This window comes from Melopsittacus undulatus, chromosome 1 (genome assembly GCF_012275295.1).
Source record: "Melopsittacus undulatus isolate bMelUnd1 chromosome 1, bMelUnd1.mat.Z, whole genome shotgun sequence".
Taxonomy (NCBI): Eukaryota; Metazoa; Chordata; class Aves; order Psittaciformes; family Psittaculidae; genus Melopsittacus; species Melopsittacus undulatus.
The window spans coordinates 71,013,800-71,036,075 of NC_047527.1; the positions used below are offsets into that span (position 1 = coordinate 71,013,800).

A 22,276-nucleotide genomic window follows, 5' to 3' on the forward strand; every position below is an offset into this window, starting at 1 on the left:
ACCCCAGTTTATATACTGGGCATGATGTGCTGTGCTATAGAATACCCCTTTGGCTAGTTTTGGTCAGGTGTCCTGTTTCTGCTTCCTCCCAGCTTCTTCTGACAGTCCTCACTGGCAGAGCATGAGAGACTGAAAAGTCTTTGATCAGAATAAGCATTACTTAGCAACAACTAAACATATGTGTGTTATCAGCATTGTTCTCAGACTAAATCCAAAACACAGCACTGCACCAGCTACTAGGAAGGAAATTAACTCTCTTATAGCTGAAACCAGGACACCAGTAAAACAGAAATCTTGAACATACCATGTATGAGACTAGTTTAGACAGTAGAAAATGGTACTGGATTGGGACTGTTTTCATATGAAAAAGATAGGGGCATCTGAAATGTTATATATGGTATACTACAGCAGAGAAAGTGATATCTGATTCATTGTGTATACAAAAGTTAAGATAGTTTCCTCTTAGCTCTTCCCTTACAGGAGAGCTGGCTGTTGGCATGAAGAAGGCTAGGAGAAGAAATAAATGGTTATTTGCAGCATGTAGAACAGCATGGTGCAGTGACCCCTGAGTTAACTCTAGAACTAAAAACCTTATCACAGACTGGGGAGAGAAGGAAGTGTGATAGGTAAAATTCATCAGAGATGGGAATGCCAAACAAAACAGGAAGGAAATGTTGCAGGGAGATAATAGCTACAGGAAGTAGTGGATACTGAAAGAAATGGCTTCATTTTGTGGTGAAGGGCTGTTTGGCCAGATTCAGAGCCTGAATTTTAGCAAACAGCTCCAGAGCATGGGCAAGAGAGTTCTGTGGACCTCTGCCGCACTGAGGATGCACTTGCTAGGGCAATTGCATGTCAGAGATGAAATAACAAATTATCAGTGAGTCCCTGAAAACAGAAGCTCAAGAACAGCGCCCTGCACAGAAACTCATGGTGCCACTGCCTGTGCAAGTCTTGTCTTCTAGGCAGACAAATGGAGAACTCTGATTTTGGAACTGCTAGAAGGTGGGGGCAAGAAATAATTTATTCTAATTTGAATAAAAGATAGATACAAAATAGAGAAAAATACCAAGAAAAGCTATTCTAAAATATATAACACTAAGAAGTGTTACAGAGGGGTAGTCAAGAACTGTTGACCGGTCCTAACCTCTGATATTTTCTGAATCTGTGACAATTTGTTTCTGCTACCTGCATTAGTTAAAATAACTATTTTTCCCTTAATACAGGTGACTCACTGGCACAGTCCGTACTTTTTTGCCTACTTCCCTGTAGCCTCTTCCTTCCCAGCTCTTCTTGGAGATATGTTGTCTGGTGGAATAGGGTGTGTGGGCTTCTCTTGGGTAAGTTTACAGGAATATGTACTGCTGTGTGGTAATGGTGCTTCACCTTGCCAAGATTTTAAGCATTTCATTATCATTTTCCAGTGAAAATATTGACTAATAGCAGTGAAGTCACAGGAGTATTTTTACAGGTAAATTTCCTTGACTAATTAAGTGTTTTCACATAGCCTGTATGACTCAAGGAATAAAAGGCTACTTCCTCATAGAAGTTTCACTCTTGAAAGATCACCAGCATCTAGAATCAGTGGTAGCAGTGCAAACTTACTGGTAATTCACTGAGTAGTGCGGCTGTTGCCTGTCACCCAGTGTTGTCACTTCTCTTATCAGCTTCATGAATGGCAAAATGTGTTAAAAAATCCCCCACATTCATAAAAGATGGGCTTTTCTCAAGAGGTTAGTACTTGATGTCAAAAAAAGCCCAACCCCAAGATGCAAATCCTGGCTTTGACATTTGATAGTCACGATTCTATGTGAGGCCCAGTTTGACTTTCTTTTCAGCAAGTATTAGAAAAACATGCACAGAGTGGGCTTCAGGTCCCTAATTTGGCTGGGGAACTTAGTCAGATAGTCTTTTCCTCTACAGTTAAAAGACAGAAAGAGTTATTCTTTCTCTGGCAGATTCTATTTCTCCTCATGGTCTAGTGAGGTTATTCCCTCTGTTCTATTTTTCAACTCAGGCTGCAAGTCCGGCTTGCACAGAGCTGGAGACTGTCATGTTGGATTGGCTAGGGAAGATGATTAATTTGCCTGAAGAGTTTTTAGCAGAGAAGGATGCGCAAGGTGGAGGAGTCATTCAGGTAAGAGGGGATATGAAGAAGGAAATTGGGATGACTCTGTGGGTTGTTTGATTTTGTAAAACCTTCATACCAAAATGCTACTAAAGGAATATTAGAGTAAAATGAAGAGCTGCTTAAAATTTCAACTTAAATGGCTCTATCAGTAAATAATAGAATTTTCAGACTACTCTGCAGTATCCAAAATAGACCAACCCCCCCAAACTTTGATGTTAACTGCTTAATGAAGGCCTGAATTAACAATTAATACAATGTCTGAACCGAGTATCTGTTAGATAATGAATATATCATCAATGGGCAAACTTGCATGCATAATAAAGCTATGTTGTTTGACAACTATGGTTCACTAGCACATGGTCTTTCTGCAAATGCAGATGCTGGTCACAGCTATTAATCTAACTAAAATAGATCTCTACTGTGAAAAAGACTGAATTTTAAATAGTTGGTCTGTGCTCCTTTGATAATCTCTGGAGTCTGGTAATTGGAAGCCAGGCAGGGCACAATCCGTTTTATCCTAAGATAGGCTTCAAAAATACATCTGAATTACATGCTAGAAGTGGGGGCTTCTTTCTTTGATCTCAGCTGCAAACGCCTATAGCATATTCCAATTAATTCTTCCCAACATCTTCCTAAGAAAGTATGAATTTAATCCAAGTGCTTTATTTCTCCTAGGCAGAGCTGCACCTACATGACTGTATTTCCAGCATAGCTCTTTACTCATCTGCTTGCTCTCTTAGGATCTCTATTACTATGATGACTGGGGAGGGGGGTTTGCTCAAAAAATCAAGCTTTTGTCATGCATCCCAGCAGTATTTATTTTGTACCAGGAAAACAAGCAATTATGCCTGATGGTTATCATCAGGAAATATTCCTCTTCCAGGCTAACAATGCTGGATTGCTCATAATTTTCATCAGAAACCAGTTTCAAGATTGAAAGTGGGTTCCGTGTTCCTGCTTAAGATGAAGTCATTTGTGCTGCAGATCTTCTTGTCTTTCTCTTGAAACAGTAATGATACAAATAAGAGAGCGTGAGGCACAGACAACACGAGAATGTGAAAGTGCCAGTCATTCTCTTGGTAAATGCCAAGTAATTATTGTGGTATTGGGTAAAGCAGCCTGTAAAAATTGGCTCTTAATTACATTTGGAAGTGTATGTCAATATGAAGCACTTTGTTGTGTGCAGGATGACACTTGAAAATGGCAAAAGATGAAAGAATATTTCAGTTCAGAGCTCTGGTGGACATGAACATCAGCTCTTGCTGATATTTCTTCCGCCTCTTGAGCCTGCTTGCCATGGCAACCTTTGTTTGCTTGCAGTAAAAGGAAAGGTATCATCATCCGTCACTAAATGCAGAATACAGCATTCAAGAGGAGAAAAAAACAGCTTTCAAAAATGAGAAAGCAACTTTCTTCCTGAAGCTTGTATCCTGCTGTTCATTCTAGATAAACTGCCGAAAAGTGTACCTACTTTGAATTTTAACGAGTTCATGCTCTGCAAACAAAAAGTATTTTTAAGGGTGAAACAAAATGAGATTCAACCTATCTTTAGCCTGCAAAGAACACTGATTATTTATCCTTCTTGTAAGTTAGTCAAGTAGTTCAAGAACCAAGTTTTGTTTTCCTCAAAATACTTAGCGTGAGATTGAAAACAGGTGAACAGAAGAGATGTACAGTCCGTGTTCTGTAAACACTGTATGCTTCAGTATAAAAAAGGTGACTTATGGAAACTGAATTAAGGTGAAAAAGCCTATATCTATTGTAAGACATTCAAACATGTTGCTGGATTCAGGGGCCTTTAGGCTGTTCCAGCTGTATATCAGGAGGCAAGATTCAGCTGGGCAACAGGCCCTTTCCTTTTCATCCTTCTATGTAAGAAAATTGATACAAGAACTGTTGTATGCACTGACTAAATACCAGCCTGGATGAGCTGCCAGGGTGCAATTGCCAGGGCAATCTTGTGGCACTCCTCAGAAGGCTGAGGCTATTCTTGAACCTAAGTCATTTGCCTGCCCATCCAGGCAGTCTCCAGAAGAGTGGGGCTTAAATTTCCAAATCTCAAATTAATGCCTGAACCTTTGGAATTTCCTACAGCTATTTACTTTTATACATTTGTGTGCATTTCTTTAACATGTATATTCCTTACATGTCCTGGAAAGACAATAAAGATTTTACAGGGCCTTATCATTACCACATACATTTTAATAAAAGTAATAGTATTTTTTCCCATATACTAAATGCAAGGTTGTTAGAGCTACCTTTACCCTGAAGAACGCAGGTTTAGAAAGGTTGCTTTCAGTGACTTGCCTGATGTGAGTTCTTCCACACAGGCTTTGTGTTGCCCAGCTTCATTATGAGGACACACAGCTCACCTGAAACACATCACAGTAAGTTGCAGTAGTTTGCACAAACGAAAAATATTCTCACCTGCTGAATTTCTGGAAAGGGTATTTCAGACAACATTGTCTGATAGCAGGCTTAGACTATTACATTATATACTGCTTGTAAAAAAATCAGAAAAGAAACCAGCTTATCAGAAAATAGGTGATGTCCTTGCCTGAAACATTTGTTGCATCTGCTGGACATCTGGGGCCAGAGTAACTATATTCTAGCTCACAGGACTGTTGGGAAGCACAAGTATTTTTTCCCACTGTTACTTAGCCATTGTGCTGAGCATGGCAGAAATAGTTTTGCTAACAGAGACATGATGGCAAAAGCTTCTTATCAGGAAACTTAAATTCTGTTGAGATGTTGCCATGTATAGAAGGCAGTTTTGTCTTATATAAATAACTCAGCTAACTTCAGTTTCAGGAGAAGGACTGAACTCCTTGGGAACATTCTTATATATGAAATTGTAAGATCAGGCACACAGGTCTTCAACAGAGGGAGAATAGAATTTTTGTAGAGGATAAGAAAGATCACCCCAAAATTAGCTTGTCACTGGGGATATTACTGAAATATTAATATAAGCAACTGTATTCATTGCACTGTCATGTGCTTGGCAGAAGAAGATTCATGGCAGTTGTTCAACTTTGAAAGTATCTAAAACCAAAATCTTATGTATGGACACTCAAACCCACTGCAATTTATGAACATGTTTACAGCCTGTTGCTTGTATTTTAAAGGAGCAGTTTAGAGCACGTTTCATCTGCCTGTTCTAGAGGAAATCCATTAAGAAAAAATGTGGGTTCTTGTATTCTCTCGTGAAGTTTACAGATCAATTGATACAAAAATTCCTCTTTGTTGTTGCAGAGTATCCAATACACAATTTATACTCATGTTTTGTGAATCAAAATGCAATTTAGAAATAGTGTGTGACTGTTTATTACATCTGCGTGGTTTTGATGAAGAAAACATACACAACTAATACTTTGAAATGCAGTTAGCTGTATTGAATCATAACTTTTTTGCTTTGTCAATGTTTTTTCTCCTTTAGCCACAATAGTTGACTTGCCCAGGATAACTGTAAATATTAAATAAGCATTATAATTTAGTATATTGCTTGATAGAAATGAGAGTTGACAGCCAGATTCTAGTTGGAAGTTAAATTTGCAGAAATCCAGCATAACAGAATTCAGCAGTTACTCTGCCATTGTCAGTGGTTAATAAATTATTGGTGTGTGGTTGGAGAGCCTTTTGACATACATTTAAGTCTCTGAGTCCTGATTTCTAACACAGATTGCAAGGCTGGTGCCTAAACTGAACAAGTGTAAAGATTAAAGAGAGCAGACATAGGCATCAGGAAGGAGGAGGCTAAGATCAAATAGAGATTCCTCACTTGCTGTCACACATATTCTTAAAAACCATGAGATTGTGCAGTTTCTCATATGCAGTTTCTGTTGCTACTGCAGATTCATACAGAAGAAAATGTTGCTTTTCTTCTTTTGGAATGTCTTCCTTTTGAACATTCCTTCCATTTGTTCCACAGGGAAGTGCGAGTGAGGCCACCCTGATTTCACTGCTTGCTGCAAGAACAAAAACTATCAGACGGGTGCAGTCAGAAAAGCCTGATCTAACAGAAGCAGACATCATGGGCAGGCTGGTGGCCTATGCTTCTGATCAGGTGAGTACCTCTCAAAACCATGTAAACATGGGGTCTATACTCAACAATTCAGTCATCTCAATAGACAGGTGAATTAAGTATAAACTCTTTAGATTGGTAAGTACATGGTTTTGTGTGTTTGTGTGTGCACGTTATTTTCCTCCTATATACACATGTGCAAACATCCATCCATCCATCCATCCTCCCCCTGTATGCTTGTATAGTTGCAGGTGCATGCACACAGAAAACCTCATGCATGAATATAAAGTACATTGGTTGTAATGTTTCAAGAAGCCCAAAACATTATATCCATTTTTTAATTTTTTTTTTTAAAGAAAAAACTCTGCCAAGATCTTCATGTATAAACCCAGCTAAGAAATCTTGTAAGAAAACAGAAAACATAATCCTTGATTTCTGGCTGTGAGTGGTATTTAGCAGACTGAGCTAGGCTAAATTCTCAGCAGGCCAAGACCAGGAGAGGCTTTTACTGTTAATGAAACCACATTTGAATCTTGTGAGTTCTGCTGCTACTACCCTTCTGACACACTAATCCGACTGAAGGGCTAAGCAATGTTGTTTCTCTCAATAGCTGTGACATTTTCATATCTAAATGTCAATGAGACAAAAGAAACTTAGCACCTGATGTTTAACTTAAAATCGTATCTGATTATGCAGAATAAAAATGGCCAAGTTTTAGGCTTACCTTGATTTACTATGAAGTGTATGTTCAAAAGCACTGGAAAGCAAGTTAGAAGTACACAGCTCTTTGCTGGTAGGAAGAGGGACTACACTTGCAGGGTGAGAAGAGTCAGAACAAGAAATATGAGGAAAAATAACTGTTTTTAAAAGGCACAGATGATATTTGTTTTCATTATCTTTTTTTCCTGGGACCCTAAGGCCTGTGCTTTGCAGACTGCCAGTTCCAGAGCTCGAGCTCTGAGTCAGTGATGCACAAAGCCTTTTACTTGTTTTCGGTTTTTGTCCCATGTAAGTGGCTGACCTGAAATAAGGTCTGACAGGCCTTACTGCTTATTGAAGGTCAGAGGATCTTATGTCTACAGAAGGATTTGCCTTAAGATAATGCTGCCCTTTCAAAGCAGATCGTTGCAGAGCTCACCGGTCCTCCTGCATTAAGAACAGACCTGTGTGACTCACAGACAATAATCCACAAAAGAAGGTAAACCTAAGCCATTCTGTGGGAGAGAAAGTCATGCACAGACAAAGCACAATATTCCAAGAAAATATTAGGAGGGAGGTAAAAAGGTGGCTAGTAAGGAGGCCCAGAGCAGACAGCTAAACTCTGAATTTATGTATCTTCCTAGGCGTTTCTGTAAAATCATTATCCCATTGAAATAATTTTGCTTTGTGCTAATGAGAACAGAGCACGACTGGCAACAAGTCTTTCCCCAGTAACTACCTGGGGGGTTGGAGACAACAGATTTTTAGTGCCTGGGCTATCCTGGCTGACAATTTGTTTGCAAGGGACACTGAGACCTTGGAGCTGAAAAGAGCATCTAAGAGCTACCCCTGACAATAGACACCTGACTGGGACTAGGACAGAAGTCAGGGTACTTTTTGATGTTCTCATCTTTTCTCAGGCCATTTCTTCATCAACCTTTTTTTTTTTTTTACCACATTTATTTGGGCTACCTTAAGCAGCTGCCCACTCATTTCACTGCTTTCTGCTTGGTTCCTTGCCCTCCTCAAAGGTGGTGGGAGATTACTTCGTACTTGGCTGAGGAATAGGAATTCCATGGAGCAGCAAGTTACTGAAGATGTGTTATAATGCAAAAGCATCTTGGCAGTTTTAACCTTAAGATTGTGAATGGCTGTGTTATCAGAGAGCTTTATTAACATTTTGGAGAGTTTAAGAAACAGTTCAGAGGTTCTGACTGGTTAACAGCCTCAGTGTGTTGTTATAGTTTGCTTAGCTGCAATTCAGTTATAAAAAACCTCTTTCCATTGTACACTTGAATGAAGTATGATATTGCTATGGTACACACATTGTTTTCCACTTTAAAATTTGTGTTTCAAGTCTAGATTTCCAAATTTTCTCAAGTTGTTGCCTGATTAGTTTACCAAAGTACTTTAATGAGAGACAGTGCTGAGATGCAAGTTGATAGTAAATCTGCCTTGTCATTCCAGGGGAATGTGAAGTTGAAAGGCAGAAACTTGTATCTTCATCTGGTCTTGTTCAACCTCTGCTTTAGCTTAACTTTTTTATGATTATATGCTAAATGAGAATAGAATTAGTAAGTACTCTTGTAGGCAGTAGCAAGAACTAATAAGAGTAAAATGGAGATTAGGAATGAAAATATGAAAAGGTGAGGAATTATTCAAATTAATGGCAATTAGTGAAATTGCAGAAGATGAAAGGTAAAATAGCTTTTTGGGGAGTTAGTCATGCTCTAAAGGAGAGTATTTTGTGGCTAAAGTTATTATTGTACTTCACAAATTTAGAATAAATTTTTAGTGATAACTTTGATTTTATTTACTAATATGTGCTTTATGTTCTAAAAATACTGTTTCTGGAGAATTCAGATCAAGTGGATTATAAATAAAATAATGTATTGGGAATGATCCTTAATTGCCTAACAAAATGAATGAATGATTGAGCCACGATTTAGTCAGTGTGTAATCTAAAAAGAAAAGATTATCATGTAAGAAAATATCTCATTCTATACCATACCATGACATTAACTTTTTAGAGTTCTGCAAAGCTGTATGCCATAAAAATATGGTAGAAAGCAGCTGAATCATTATCAGGCAAGCTGATTATCTGCATGTCTTTTGGCTGATTTAGAGCCAAATACCGAAGCTCTTAATCACTCCTACCTAACTGTGAACATGTTAATTAAAGTTCTCTCTAAGGCTGATTGAACTCTTGTCTGAATGATGCCATGGCAATAGTCTCAAGACTACTTCAGGTTTTCCATTAGCGTATTGTGTGTGTGTATATGTATGCATATATATGTATGTATGTCCATATGTCTGTCTATCTGTATGAAAGAAGGAGAGGTATGTGTCTGTTTGTTACATACCAGCAACAATCCCAGGATCAAAAGTATTGCTTTACTTGAAGGAAATCGTTATTTTATTTTTAAACTCAAATTAACTTCTTACATCCCAATAAAAAGTATCTGTCTTAAAATTTGTCCATTTCCTTGTAGGCTCATTCATCAGTGGAAAGGGCCGCACTAATTGGGGGTGTGAAGATTAAAAATATTTCTTCAGATGATGCATTTAGTGTTCGTGGTTCAGCCCTAAAGAAAGTTTTGGATGAAGATAAAGCTTCTGGTCTTATCCCATTCTTTGTGAGTACTGGATTTAATTAATCAGTGGATTTATTGCTTCTGATAAGCTATTTTTGACGTGAATAGATGATCTCGTTCCTAACAGAGGGATCAGTAGGCAGCCTAGCTAGAATACTAGGATAGTTTCCATGAGTGTTCTAAATACACCTTTCTGTGCAGGAAGAGAAATGAATTTGAGCAACTGGCTGCCCTTCTCAGCAAAAATGATGTTTTAAAAGGACTTGAGGTTATATTATACAGCAAAATAAATGGAAGTGTATTTTTTAGTTGCAGTGTTATAATCTCCTAACACTTGAATTCTGAACTGCCATTTTAAAAAAGTTATACGTTTATTTTTCAGGCTCTAATTTCTCTATAAAACAAGTTTAAAAGCATGAAATTAAATGATGGTATCTCACACTTAAAAATTCTGAAGAAACAGTAGTTTCCCCTCCTTACTACTGTAGCAAAGAAATGAACCTGCATAATATACTCAAGTATCATCAAGATCAGACATTGTCAGGCAGGTATTTGTGAATACGTGACTTGCCTCTAACTGTGGAAGCTCTAGGTGTCATCCTTCCTTGTTTTTTGTCCATTCTTTCCAGAGATTTCTGCTTCCACAGCAGTCTAGCAAAAGCAATATATCTCAGCAGCAAAAGCTCATAATCTTCCTTTTTTTGACATAAAACAGTGTTAGATTGGATAAAATTCTAAAGTTTGGTTCTACTATGATAAGTACCTGATCAAAAAGAACATTTACTTACTTATCAGATCTACTCTTCCTGTCAGTTCAGAACACCACCCTATTAGTTCAAGTTAAAGATTTTGCCTTTTGGTTTTGGATTGTTGTTAGGGTTGGGTTGGTTTTTTTTGTGTGTGGGGGGTTTTTTTTGTTTTGTTTTGTGTTTTGTGTTTGTTTTTTTTTTTTTTTTTTTCTTGTTTTGTTGTTTGGGTTTTTTTCCCCATGGAGTAAGTAATCTCTGTACATCATCAACAAAATTATTTGCTCCTTTCTAAGCAAATGGGCTGTCTAAGGAGTATAATATGCTACCAAGAATATGTTTTTACTGGCCTCCACTGAAGGAAAATTGGAGAAAAAACAATCCCTATTTTAGAAACGCACAACTTTAGAAATGGGATGTTTTTAAGACAGCCAAAAATTTGTCACGATTTCTTCAGAAAAGTCATGCCTGACTTGACAGTTGTTTCTTTAGTTTCATGTGGTAACATTTTGAAAAGGGCTAAAGTGATTTAAATTTCCATGAACTGTTTTCAGAAGAATTAACGGATTAAGTTTGTTTATACTCGTGGTTAAGTGCCAAGTGGGACAAAGAAGCTTAGATTTCACCAAGCTCTTTTGAAAATTTAATCTTTTTACTCTTCTTTTTATTAACCTTTAGTGTCTGTTTTTATGTTGTGTAAGGATGACTAAGCTGAAAAGTGGTTTTGGTATGTGCAGAAGGCTGCTAATTTCTAGTCTGACTATAACTAATGAGTCCTTAGGATGACCAAGCACTTCACATCAATTTTTTTCCCAATATAATAAGACTATGACTGCAAAACAAAGCATTTTTAAGTATTCTAAAGTGAAACTTCTTCTGTGGGCAGCACCTAATGAAATGGAGATGTGCCATAAGGTATGGTTTATTTCTTTGTTATATGGTACCAGCTCATAATATCTTATACTATGCACTCTATCATATCTCCATACACTAACTGCAAAGTTAATGAGTTAATGTGTTTTTTCCTCATCTTTTGTCCATTAGGAAAAAAAAAAAAGAAACTTGCTGCTCATAAATATTTATTTCTTATTAATTTTTTTATGTGTAGCAAGAGGAAATAAAAATTCTCTTTTATGTATTTGGTGACATCTTTACAAAGGGTGATTTAACTGTTGTTGTTCTTCCTCTGTTTGCCTAGCTGTGCAAAACAGGCTTTTAAAGACAGTAGAGGCTGGTCTGAGTTCATATGGCTTGTACCAGGTCTTCCATTTATTTGTATACATAAAACATGTCAACTTAGATTAAACTAGATCTCATTATCCTTATGGATGGCCTCTTAACTCAAAAGGTGTGTTAATTCTCTGTCATGCTGAGCAACAGTCCATGCACTCTATTAGTGCTCTGTTTTCTGGCTTGCAGATTTCAAAAGCCTTTCCATTTCTTTTGTTCTTGAGTATTTTGGTGCAATTTTATTTTGTCCTGGTGCCAAAGATATGCACATTGCCAAGGAAACACCTCATGCCATGTTATTCCTTGTCTCCCTGTATTCACTGATCCTTCACTAACGGCTGTGATTCAGCATCAAAGCAAAAGGTTTAACAGAAGAAATTCTGCCTAAAGAGACTTGCAGCAGCAGAGAGATCATTCCTAATGAAGACATCTTGGCTGCATCCAAGCTGATGCAGTCTCCCTTATAAGAAAAGAAAAAAAAAGTTTTGTAGCGGATTAAAAAGAACATGCAAGCAAATTACAGTGCCTTGTAGGCATGATTCTCCTCTTGTATTTAAGGAACAAATGGGGAATTATTATCCTGAACTTGATAAAAGTCCTTTGCTTGTAGAGGTGAGTGGAGAATAAGGGGCGAATTTGCTTGATGTGAAACAGGTTCTCTCATTACAGCCATCTGGTATTTATAGGTTTGCTTTTTATATACACAGGATTTGGCAGTCAGTCTTGTTTGGGGACAGGCATTGTCTTTAAAATGAGTCTTTGGATTCCTATTCACCATCAATATCTTTTAACACTAGTAATGTGTATATAATTTTGTTCATTGAAGGCGGTTGCCAGTTAGTGTACCCAGACCTCTGCTTTTGTTTCCTTTTTTTGATTTTAAAATTCAGATGTATGTTAATTTGTCTCTTTCAAGACACTTTTGCAGAAATTGAAAGAGATATAGTTTTGTATAGCAAAGCAAGCAGACTGTGCAAACAAAGCACTTAACCGTGTCCAATGTTAAGGCACTAAAGTTGCTGCAATTTACTGAGGAGCAATTTCCAAGGGTGGCTGATATGCATCCCTTCATCTGGCCACCAGATAACGGAGAGCTTTAAAGCATATGCTAAGGTCATGACCATGTCAATAATTACAAACATTAAGTGGTGGTTAAGCACACACATAAATGCCTTTCTCAGTTGGACCCTATGTGCTCCCAGCTTGAGACAGGCCTGTAGTTTGGATGAGCATTGACCGTGATGCTCAAATATGAGTGACCACCAAGTAAAGCACTGCTAAGTTCAGGTGTAGAGTCCACTGCATTCAAGCCTAGTTCACTTGAATGTGTCTAAGTGGCCTGTGAGCTTTACACTATCTTTCATAAGTCAACACTGATATATTGCAGCTGGCATATATATATTACAATATACTTCAACAACCTCATCCAGCATAAAGCTTCCACAACATAATTGCCTTGCTGCTGAACAAAGGCCCAGCATGAAATCTCTGATTCTAGCTGAAATGACTCTTCTGAATTATGATCTGCAGGATATTATGAAGGAGACTGTTTGTATCTGGACTCACTTGGGAAACAATAAATCAGAATTAGAGTGACAGAGGAGCCATCTTTTCAGTAGAAGTTAATGCTAAGATCCTGACCACAGATTCCTGTTTGGAAGAAGCATTCTTGAGATGTATACAGATGTCCAAGGTGGTGTTTCTTAATCCACAGTTTGTGAGTGATCACTGGTTTGTAAAATACTGAATGGTTTAGTAAACTGTTGCAGTTTTCTTCAAGCCACAAACATTCTCTTGAGTGCAAGATGGTAAACAACTGAGTAGGGAAAATAAATACAGTAAGAGAACATTGAAGGTTCTGCCTCATTATAGTTAATTGCAAATGAAAAGCTTTGTGGTGAGCCTGTGCAAAATGTGTCCACAGATTTTTCAAAAGCTGTAGGGGGTCTTCCAGTTGAAAAGATTGAGAGTCATAGCTCTCGGGCATCATAAAGATTCATGCACGTTTCCTGACATAGCTCTTGATTTCAGAAAAGTAGTATATGAGATGACTGATGCAAGCACTTTTGCTGCTTTGTATTAGCAACCAGGCTTGAGTCAGATTTAAAGTACGCAACCTGAAAAGGATAAGGCCTGCAGGCTATACTGAGCCATCAGGCCCATTTCTGTGACGCAGCCTGTCTCCCGCCCTTTGCACAAATGTGATTTTGCCAGGGCTGTACAGGATACAAATTGAGTTAGATTTGTTGTGTAGAAGTGAGACAGGGTAATGAGAGTCCTGACAAGAGCAGATGCTGTCACTTGAAGTGGTTTCTGAGAGTTAAATTAAGTAGCTTTGAGGCTTAGACTCCTGCAGAGAGGACAACAAAATTGTGTTAGAAACTGAGGTACGCTTTACAGAATAAGCCATTATTTAAATAACCAAGCATATGCTTGAACTCATAAAATCTCTTACTGAAGCGACATACTCCTTATCCTGATTAGAAGGGGAATAGTTTAACTGCAGTACAACACTAATAACAATAATGTGTAACTTTTCTGTTGTGAAATCTCTGTCATTAAAAAGAAAATTTCACTCTGATCTTGTCAGAAAGTCTACAACATATTGCCATAAAATATATGTATAAAAGCAGAACTAAGTCTATAGTTCACTCTTTATTACGGTTAACCCCTATTCTTTATGTATATAGAAACCCCAGAATTTTCTTTCCATTTCTTGTGACCCAATTTGTAGATCTGCAGTTCAGTCAAAGATGAAACTCAAGTTTTTCCTGGTTCTGGGAACATCATAGATGACAATAATGTGATAAATATATTTTGACTCCACACATGCATGCCGTCTTAGTAAGAAAAGAGACCAAACTTACTTCTTTTTTTAAAAAAATGATCCTGCAATCTTTTAAAAGCAACCTTCCTCAAAGGATGAGTAAACTTCCGGAGAAGTCATAAACGTACCTCAAGGCACTGTAATTATTCTGTTCTTCTCATGTGTCTCAGAAATATGGGAAGACCCAGCGTAGATTAGATTATTCTGAGAGGAAAATGTGTTAGCAGCAAAATGTTCAGCTCATTTGCAGAACTGGATTTGTTTCAAACTCAGGTTCTTAGTAGCTTGATTTGGAAAAACATCCTGATATTTCCCCTTCTTATTCCAGAAGAAGTTATAATTATTATTAATAATTATTTATTATCATAAATACGTATACAGTAATAGTATTACTTATTATTATAAAATTATAATAATGTTTTCCCCAAAGGCAATATTTTTAATTGGTGCAATGACACATGATGATAGTTATTAATATTGCTGTAATTGTGAAGTGGGAACATGTGCTCTGCCAGGGATAAAATGTTTTCAGGGTTTTATATGACTACATTGAATCAGGTCTCTGCTATACAGGATACGACTTCCTCTAAGAGTGTACATAAATTCAGATGAATAGAGTACTACCTGAGTACTTTCTATTAAACAGAAAAATTCAGCTCCCTACAACAATTTAAAATATCTCTGAGGTACACAGTATGATACAGCTACAAAAATGTTCAAAAGTGTACCTAAAAGAGGGGTTTTACCTCTAGCAACAGATTATTGAATTAGTTCAATGTTCTTGGGATATGTAGTTTTACATATCCGGCTTTTTGAATACAGCTCCACCTGCTCAGTTTACTGAATGCTCATGTTAGTGTGGGATTTCCTAGAAATTTCGAAAAATCCAGTTTAATGAGTAATGAAACAGCCATCTCTCACTTTGCATGAGTTCTCTAAAAACCTGGAACTAGTGAATGAAAATCCTAATGCATTTATCCAACTCTCTGTCTCATAATCAGATTATTTCTGTCAAGATGCCAGGCCTTTCTAATGTGCTGTTGCTGCATTATTTCATAGCATGAAAAGAAGAAAAATAAGCTTGATGGGAAATGTGAAAAGCAAAAATAAACTAGCATGTTAAAACCTCATGAGAAGTTATTGAGAGGACTAGTTAGGGAACCCCCAGAAGGACAACAGTTCTTGGTTCTGAGATATGCACAGGACCTGCTTCAAGATGTGACCGTAGATGATTTGTAACAGTCTCCAATATCCAACAGCTGGTAGGAGTGAAAAGGAAGCCTTGGGTGATATGGTTTAGTATGAGGTGTCCCTGTCCATGGCAGGGGGGTTGGAACTAGATGATATTAAGGTCCTTTCTAACCCTAACTATTCTATGATTCTATGATCTCTATCCTGAAAGCAGGTGACAATTTATGAAGGAGAATGAGTGCTCAAGGGAACAAAGAAAAGGTAAAACATTGGTAGCTATCAAGCATTCTGTCTAATTAGAGCAGAAATAGTTAGTGCAAATATGTACCACCTTATAAAAAGAGGGAAAAAACACCCTCCCTTAAAAAGCTGTTGTTTGAGTATGGGAACCCCTAGAATTAAAGAAGAATCACTGAAATGCAGGAGAGACAGCATGTGAATGTCCAAGCCAGAACAGAAAAAAAGCATACACTTGGCAAGTGAAACATGGTATTAGGCTAAAACAGATGATAGGATTTAGGCAAACAATTTGCTAATGCCATAATAACACGGAATTATTTTTCTCAGAAATAGAAAGCCTGTGCTAGAGTAAAAGCTGAAGCAGATAAGGCCATATCAGGTAACACAAACATGAGCAAAATCGTTTACTAAAGAAGTGCTTACTCACATCATGATGACTGTAACAGACAGGCCAAAAGTCCACCCTGTCCCCAGCTGCAGCTCACAGGTTGTCATCAGCAACACGTCTTCATTCTGCAGCAGCTCCACAACTATGTAGCAATGACAGATAACATAGCAGGAAAACCTATTGTCCTGGACAAACTAAGCAGATGCTTAGAAATAGGAGATTACTTGGCATGTTGGATGGGCCAGAGAAGTCCAGTGCAGAGAAGGAATCACTGGAAACTTTCCGTCATGGCATCACTCCTTCTACAAGGGAAGGCAACGAACCCAAAGTCTCTGCATATGTACTCAGTACAGAGCTATGACCCAAAACTGCGCTGCGTGAAGTTTTAATGCATAATTGTACCTGTGTTTTGCTATGACAGTACGGTTTTCTTCTTGAAAGGTCTCACGGATGGACAGGTACCATCTAGGTATTCCTTTGTCTTCTTATAGGTCTTGTTATGAGGTTGCTAAGGGATGTGGACACACACACCAGAAAAAACGTGGCTAGTTGCAGATATGTAGGGAAAAATGATGAAAGCAAAAGATAGCACACTGGCAGTGTACTTGGCAGAAAAAGTAACCAGAAGTACAAAAATAAACCCCCCAAATTCTGGATTTCACATGTTTGTAGATATATCCTGGCTGCATTATAGTTGTGTGTGACCTTGGATAAATGATCCAGTTCCTCTGAACTTAATACTCTTAGCTAAAATCCAGCATATTTTATTTGCTTATTCAACCTATGAAGTGTTTCTATTGCATAAGAATCCAGAACAAGGCAGAAATCAAACCAAGTCTTTATTAGCATTTGCAAAAAGGAGACAAAGTGTTTAAAGCATAAGTGTAGCAATGAAAAATAAAATAATGTCAGTTTATATGCACCTGGTAGTTGGTTTTTGGGGTTTATAATTCTACCTGCATATTCCCAGTAAGTTACCATAGTTCATTTTCACCTAGTTCTATTCTTTTTCTACTGTGAAAATACAGTATTTATGTTGTTTCTGCCTTTTGCCCACTGATAATGCAGCAGGATACATTAAAGGAGGCATTAACTGAATGAAGTAAGGATGTTTCTGTTATTTTGGGATGATTTGTGAGAAAATGTTTCTCTGGCAACATATCTTGCAAACCTAATACGCTACTAGTGAATAGGTCCCAGGCTGCAGATCCATTGAGCACAAAGCAGTTACAAGTCTGTTACAAAGCTGTGGCTCTTTAATTCAGGCGGTCACCTTTATGATGAGTTCTATCAACAGCACTTCCAGCACCTTTTAGCTGATCAAGTTCAGAGCTTGCTTATAGACCACAAACTGCAAATCATTATGGTGATAATTTTGTACGTGAGGTTAGTATTGGGCCACATGATAAGCATGTGGAACACATGGGAAATATCTAAAATATAGCATTAATGTAATGCTGTGACTGTGTTGCATTACTTGTCAATTTTAAATGAACATTCGATTTTATGCATCTGTTTCAAGAGATGCCTATGGGAGCTTTGAAAGAATTGACTCTCAAAAGTTCCTCTGAAGGATAGTTAATGGCTGCTAAAATCCGTTTCTTTTGCTCTGTATCACCTATTCTCTCTGTTTATTGTTGCCTTTGCAGACAGGTGGTGTTTTTTTTTTTCATTTGATACTATTCTATTCTGTAACATATTTTATTTTTTGCCTTTGTGTGTTTGGCTCTGCAGTTCTGTGCAACCCTTGGAACCACACCTTGCTGCTCCTTTGACAAACTGTTAGAAGTGGGTCCTATCTGTAAGTCTTTGCTGCTACTTTCTAAAATTGCAGATACCAGTTAAAGCCATGCTGAGTCATTTCCAAGGCATTGTGCAGCACCAGTGTCCAAATTCAATACGGTTACTTATAGATGAGATCTTCAGTTACAGTTTTCTTTCTAGTATTAGGTCAAGCAGTAAGCTTCCGTTCTCAAACTGTTATAGCGTACAGAGGACATTGCCTCAAGGGTTTCTGGGTGGGGAGTATTTTGGAGCACTCACTTAAAAATTACTGCAAGTGCTTCAGTTTGTAACATTTTTCTTTAAGTCCTTTTACCTGCAAGCTCATCTAGAGCAATGGTCAAGAACATGGAAAAGCTGAATTCTAGTTATCCTGTGTAGCAAGTGTTTTGCTTCTGTTTGGTTCTAATGACTATAAAAGCAGGGAAATGTGCACCAAAAATCCCCACATATTCTCCTTAATCCTCTCTCTCCCTTCCCCAGTTTCTTTCTCAAGAGAATAGAACATGTGCCAGGCTGTTTTTAGTGATTGAGTCATGGACTCTGCAGAAGTATTCCTGTGCTATAGTTTGTTGTGTCAAGCTTTGACCAAAAGCACACACTTGCTGCTCCATGAAAATGCAACAGAAGCACACCGTATCTTTTCAAGTGTGCATTTAGAGCAGGAAATTTATAACTATAAGCAATTGGAAGCACCCTCATAGAAACACAACTAGATTTGATGATCTGTTAATTTATTCAGGTAGGGCCTAAAACACTTGGGTCTTTTGTGGTGGTGACTTGCTCTGTGAGGTCTCCTGCCCTCCAGCTCAAGGCCCACAGACTCAGTTTCTCCCAACCCTCCTTTCTACAAAGGTTTCTAGCAGTGTGCTTAGCAGCTATAAATTATTTTACTGTTCAGGTTATTTCTATAGACCTGGCCTAATAAAATAGTGACATCTATACTTCTAGGTATGGCAGCTAATCACATGTATTTCACCCACTGCTCTCAATGATTTCCTCCTTGAGCAGCAGAGACCAGCAGAAAGGTTGCACACTACTCAAATCATAATCACTGCTCATGCTAGTTTTAATGTGTGCAGGTGAAGTTTTCTTCTTAATATACATGAGCAGTAGTCTATGAAATAAAGGCAGTGTCTCAAACCAAGTATGTTTAAAAATACATAATCAGTTGAACTCTGAACATGTGTTCAAATAAACCTAAGTCGTGGATGTCACGAATAACATTTTATTATCTTTTTCTAGATATTCATGCAAAAATATAATGTAGTTCACAAGAATGCACATTCCAGCATGAACTTGGTGCCCAATTGCAGATTTGAATTGATATACCTCTGTATGTGGAAATACCCATCAGAATTATTTGATGACCAGTGTAAAGATGTTATATGGGCTTCAGTCACCAACTCATAGACCAGCATTCTTACCATTTGCATTAATAGAGGTGATCTGTAGCAGAGTGTATTAAATTACAGAGGATACATAACAGGCTTAAACACTTAAATATTTCTGCAGAAACCATTCAGTGACTAATCAAAACTAGTACTTCCTTAACCCTTCAGTCCTTGCTCTTGCATGTCTCAGTCCTTGAAATAAATAGTTTGCTGCACATAGTTGTAAAGCATGAACATTCACATAAATCAATACACAAAAAAAATATTGTTTAAAAGCATGTGGTTTTGATTCATGAGTTAGAAGTGGGTAGCACAGCTAAACCCCTAGCTCCTCTTGCCAACGTAGATAGTTTTAATGCTATAGGAAAGATAACTACACCTCTAGATACATATTTTTAAGTGCATTTTAAAATGGTTCTTAAATCAAAATTGTTAAATATTTTATGTTGCTTAATATTAATAAGATAAACCTAGACATGAAAGGACTCTATTCCCATAGAAGTGTGGAAGTAATATGTTGTGTATACATCTTTATGTATTAACAGAAACCCAGATGGTAGAAACATTTAATCTCTTAATTCAATTTTAAATTAGGAAAAGAATAACAACAAAAAAAATCTCTCAGGCACTTGGCTCATGCAAATGAATAGGGCTTTTTAATCTGCTCTTTAATTTATTTCCCATTCAATTGCTTTTTGCTTTTTTTTTTCCAGGTAATAAGGAAAATATCTGGATGCATATTGATGCAGCCTATGCTGGGAGTGCATTCATCTGCCCTGAATTCAGGCATCTTTTAAATGGAGTGGAGGTGAATAAAGTGTTTCTTCTCTAGCAGCCTGCTAAAATCTTGCTCTTCCATGGAATTTGCGTGTTTCTTATGCATCCCAAATTAATCTCTGAGTGCACTGCACTTCAGTTTGCACTACAAATCCTTGTATGTTCAATTCCATTGCTTATGTTTATGTAACTTCTGCTGCTTTGTTCTGGGAGTATGATAGTTACCACAGGATGTCATTCAGAATAGCAAGTAGTAGTGAATCAAAAGTAGTGAAACAGTGTTTTACAAAATAGAAAAGAGGAACTATTCCCCAAATATCCAGAAAGGCACATTTATAACATTACACAAAAAGGAAAAAAGAAAGGATACGTCCGATTTTTAGCTTATATCCTGAAAGTCACAGCCAGTAGCTGTATCTCGAACAGACAGGGTTTAATAACCAAGACAGCTAAATGAATTATTTCCCCAGCAGCACTCCTGTTCCTTTCCCCCTCCCCTTGCTGAGCTACTTGGCATTCAGTCGCTTAGATAAGAATACTTCAATTTCCTGCTGCTTCCCTCAGACAGTCAGATAAGTCCTTGTCCTCCACATCAGTGGAGAAAATATTACTGTTTGGTAAAGCCAGAAGTTTAAACACAGCACTGATAGGTAGTGACTAATGAAGAAGAGGAGGGAAAACCCCCTCACAAATAAAGCATTTCTTTGTGTCTCTTCTTTTATCAGCAAATGAAGCTTGTTGTAATTTCCTGTGGGGGAATATTTTTTAAATTATTGTTATTGGTTCCTGAAGAAAATGAAACCGCATCCCTTGTCTGGGACAGCATTTGTTGTAAGAGTAAATATTTAACAACTAGGAACAGGTTTTGTACCTTACACAGTACAGGGAGATAGCTGGATTGATGTATGGATAGACGGAGAGACAGACAATCTTATCTTATTAGAGCAATTATAAATGGTTTACAAATGACAGGGAAGGTTATGAGAAACAAATGAGAACAGAAAAGTGCTATATGGAGTAGTCAGACACTGGTGCTCCTAGGCCCCCATCTCTTTTTTAAGGCAGATGGTTTCTGCCTTTGTCAAAATGCAAAACACCAATGAAGCTTTTCCTACAGGATGACCATCTTACCTATGTGCGTTTCCTCTGATGCTGTGCTTAAACATGCACCAAGTAAAACACGCCTGTTACATGATGTACAAATATGTATTGTGAATGCTCATTGTGTGTTGGTTTTTCTTTTGACTTAGATAAAAAATGACTTCTACTAAAAGAAAATACCCTGGCAGTAAACAAAACAAAACCATTCATTCAGTTGTAATTTTATGAATGAATGTGATAGGGGATTCTGGCCTAAATATATCATTTATCTATATATATGAATTTTGTGTGTATATGTTTAATGTTCTTGGAAATAGAAAGCTTACTGAAATGTTCTTGAATATTGACATGTGAACTACAGCGGGTGTTCCTCAGTATGCAAATATTTCTTTTTAGTTTACACTGATCTATATAGTTTCCTGTAATATATGTATCTAAAAATTATAATTGTTATCAAATGCTCAAAATGTTGATAATACCAGTAGCCTAGCTGCACACCTAACCTGAATTCCATCCCCAAAATAAATGAAGGTTTAGCTACAACAGTTAGTAAGTCAGGTGACATATCAGTGTGAACATTAGCTATAAAGATTGAATCCAGGAATTCATTCATAGTTAAGGTGTACTCAGACAATTTGACAGTTGTATCATTAGCACATGGATCCTTTTCTCTTTCATAATTCGTTTTTTTATTTATCCATTCTCAGTTTGCAGATTCGTTTAACTTTAATCCTCATAAATGGCTCCTAGTGAATTTTGATTGCTCTGCTATGTGGTAAGTATTACAGTAAAAAGGAAACATTACAAGGGACAAAAGTCACATGTTCAATTAGTCTGCCTTTCTAGCAGTAGACATTTATTTACATTTCTCTATTGAATGAGGAATTCTGGGTTGCTTTGACTCTTGTAACTTATTTACAAAATTTACTCTTTTAATATAAGTTACAAAAAAGTAAAATTTTGCAATAGGCCCAAGCTCTGCATTATGTTCCCAAGAGAAATCCCAAAAAGTCTGCAGGTTCATATTTGCTCCATTTTGGGACTGTTTAAAACATACATGCAAAAACATCATTTAAAGATGTTAATGCAATGAACAGCATGCTAAACAGAGCTTTCTCTTATTTTCAATAAAATTTCTTTTTGTTTGAGCCTTGA

The 22,276-nt window shown here is 37.3% G+C and overlaps 1 protein-coding gene across 2 annotated transcripts in view; it reads left to right on the plus strand.

Moving 5' to 3' along the window:
* DDC (dopa decarboxylase) overlaps nucleotides 1-22,276 on the plus strand; it is a 64,207-nt gene that overhangs the window by 18,212 nt on the left and 23,719 nt on the right. For both annotated transcript variants that reach the window (XM_034068209.1, XM_031052958.2), the window contains 7 exons: nucleotides 1,227-1,340; nucleotides 2,018-2,137; nucleotides 6,060-6,194; nucleotides 9,344-9,487; nucleotides 17,802-17,868; nucleotides 19,957-20,051; nucleotides 21,829-21,896. In XM_034068209.1, the coding sequence (XP_033924100.1) occupies nucleotides 1,227-1,340; nucleotides 2,018-2,137; nucleotides 6,060-6,194; nucleotides 9,344-9,487; nucleotides 17,802-17,868; nucleotides 19,957-20,051; nucleotides 21,829-21,896 (743 nt within the window). The remainder of the gene's footprint in view (nucleotides 1-1,226; nucleotides 1,341-2,017; nucleotides 2,138-6,059; nucleotides 6,195-9,343; nucleotides 9,488-17,801; nucleotides 17,869-19,956; nucleotides 20,052-21,828; nucleotides 21,897-22,276) is intronic.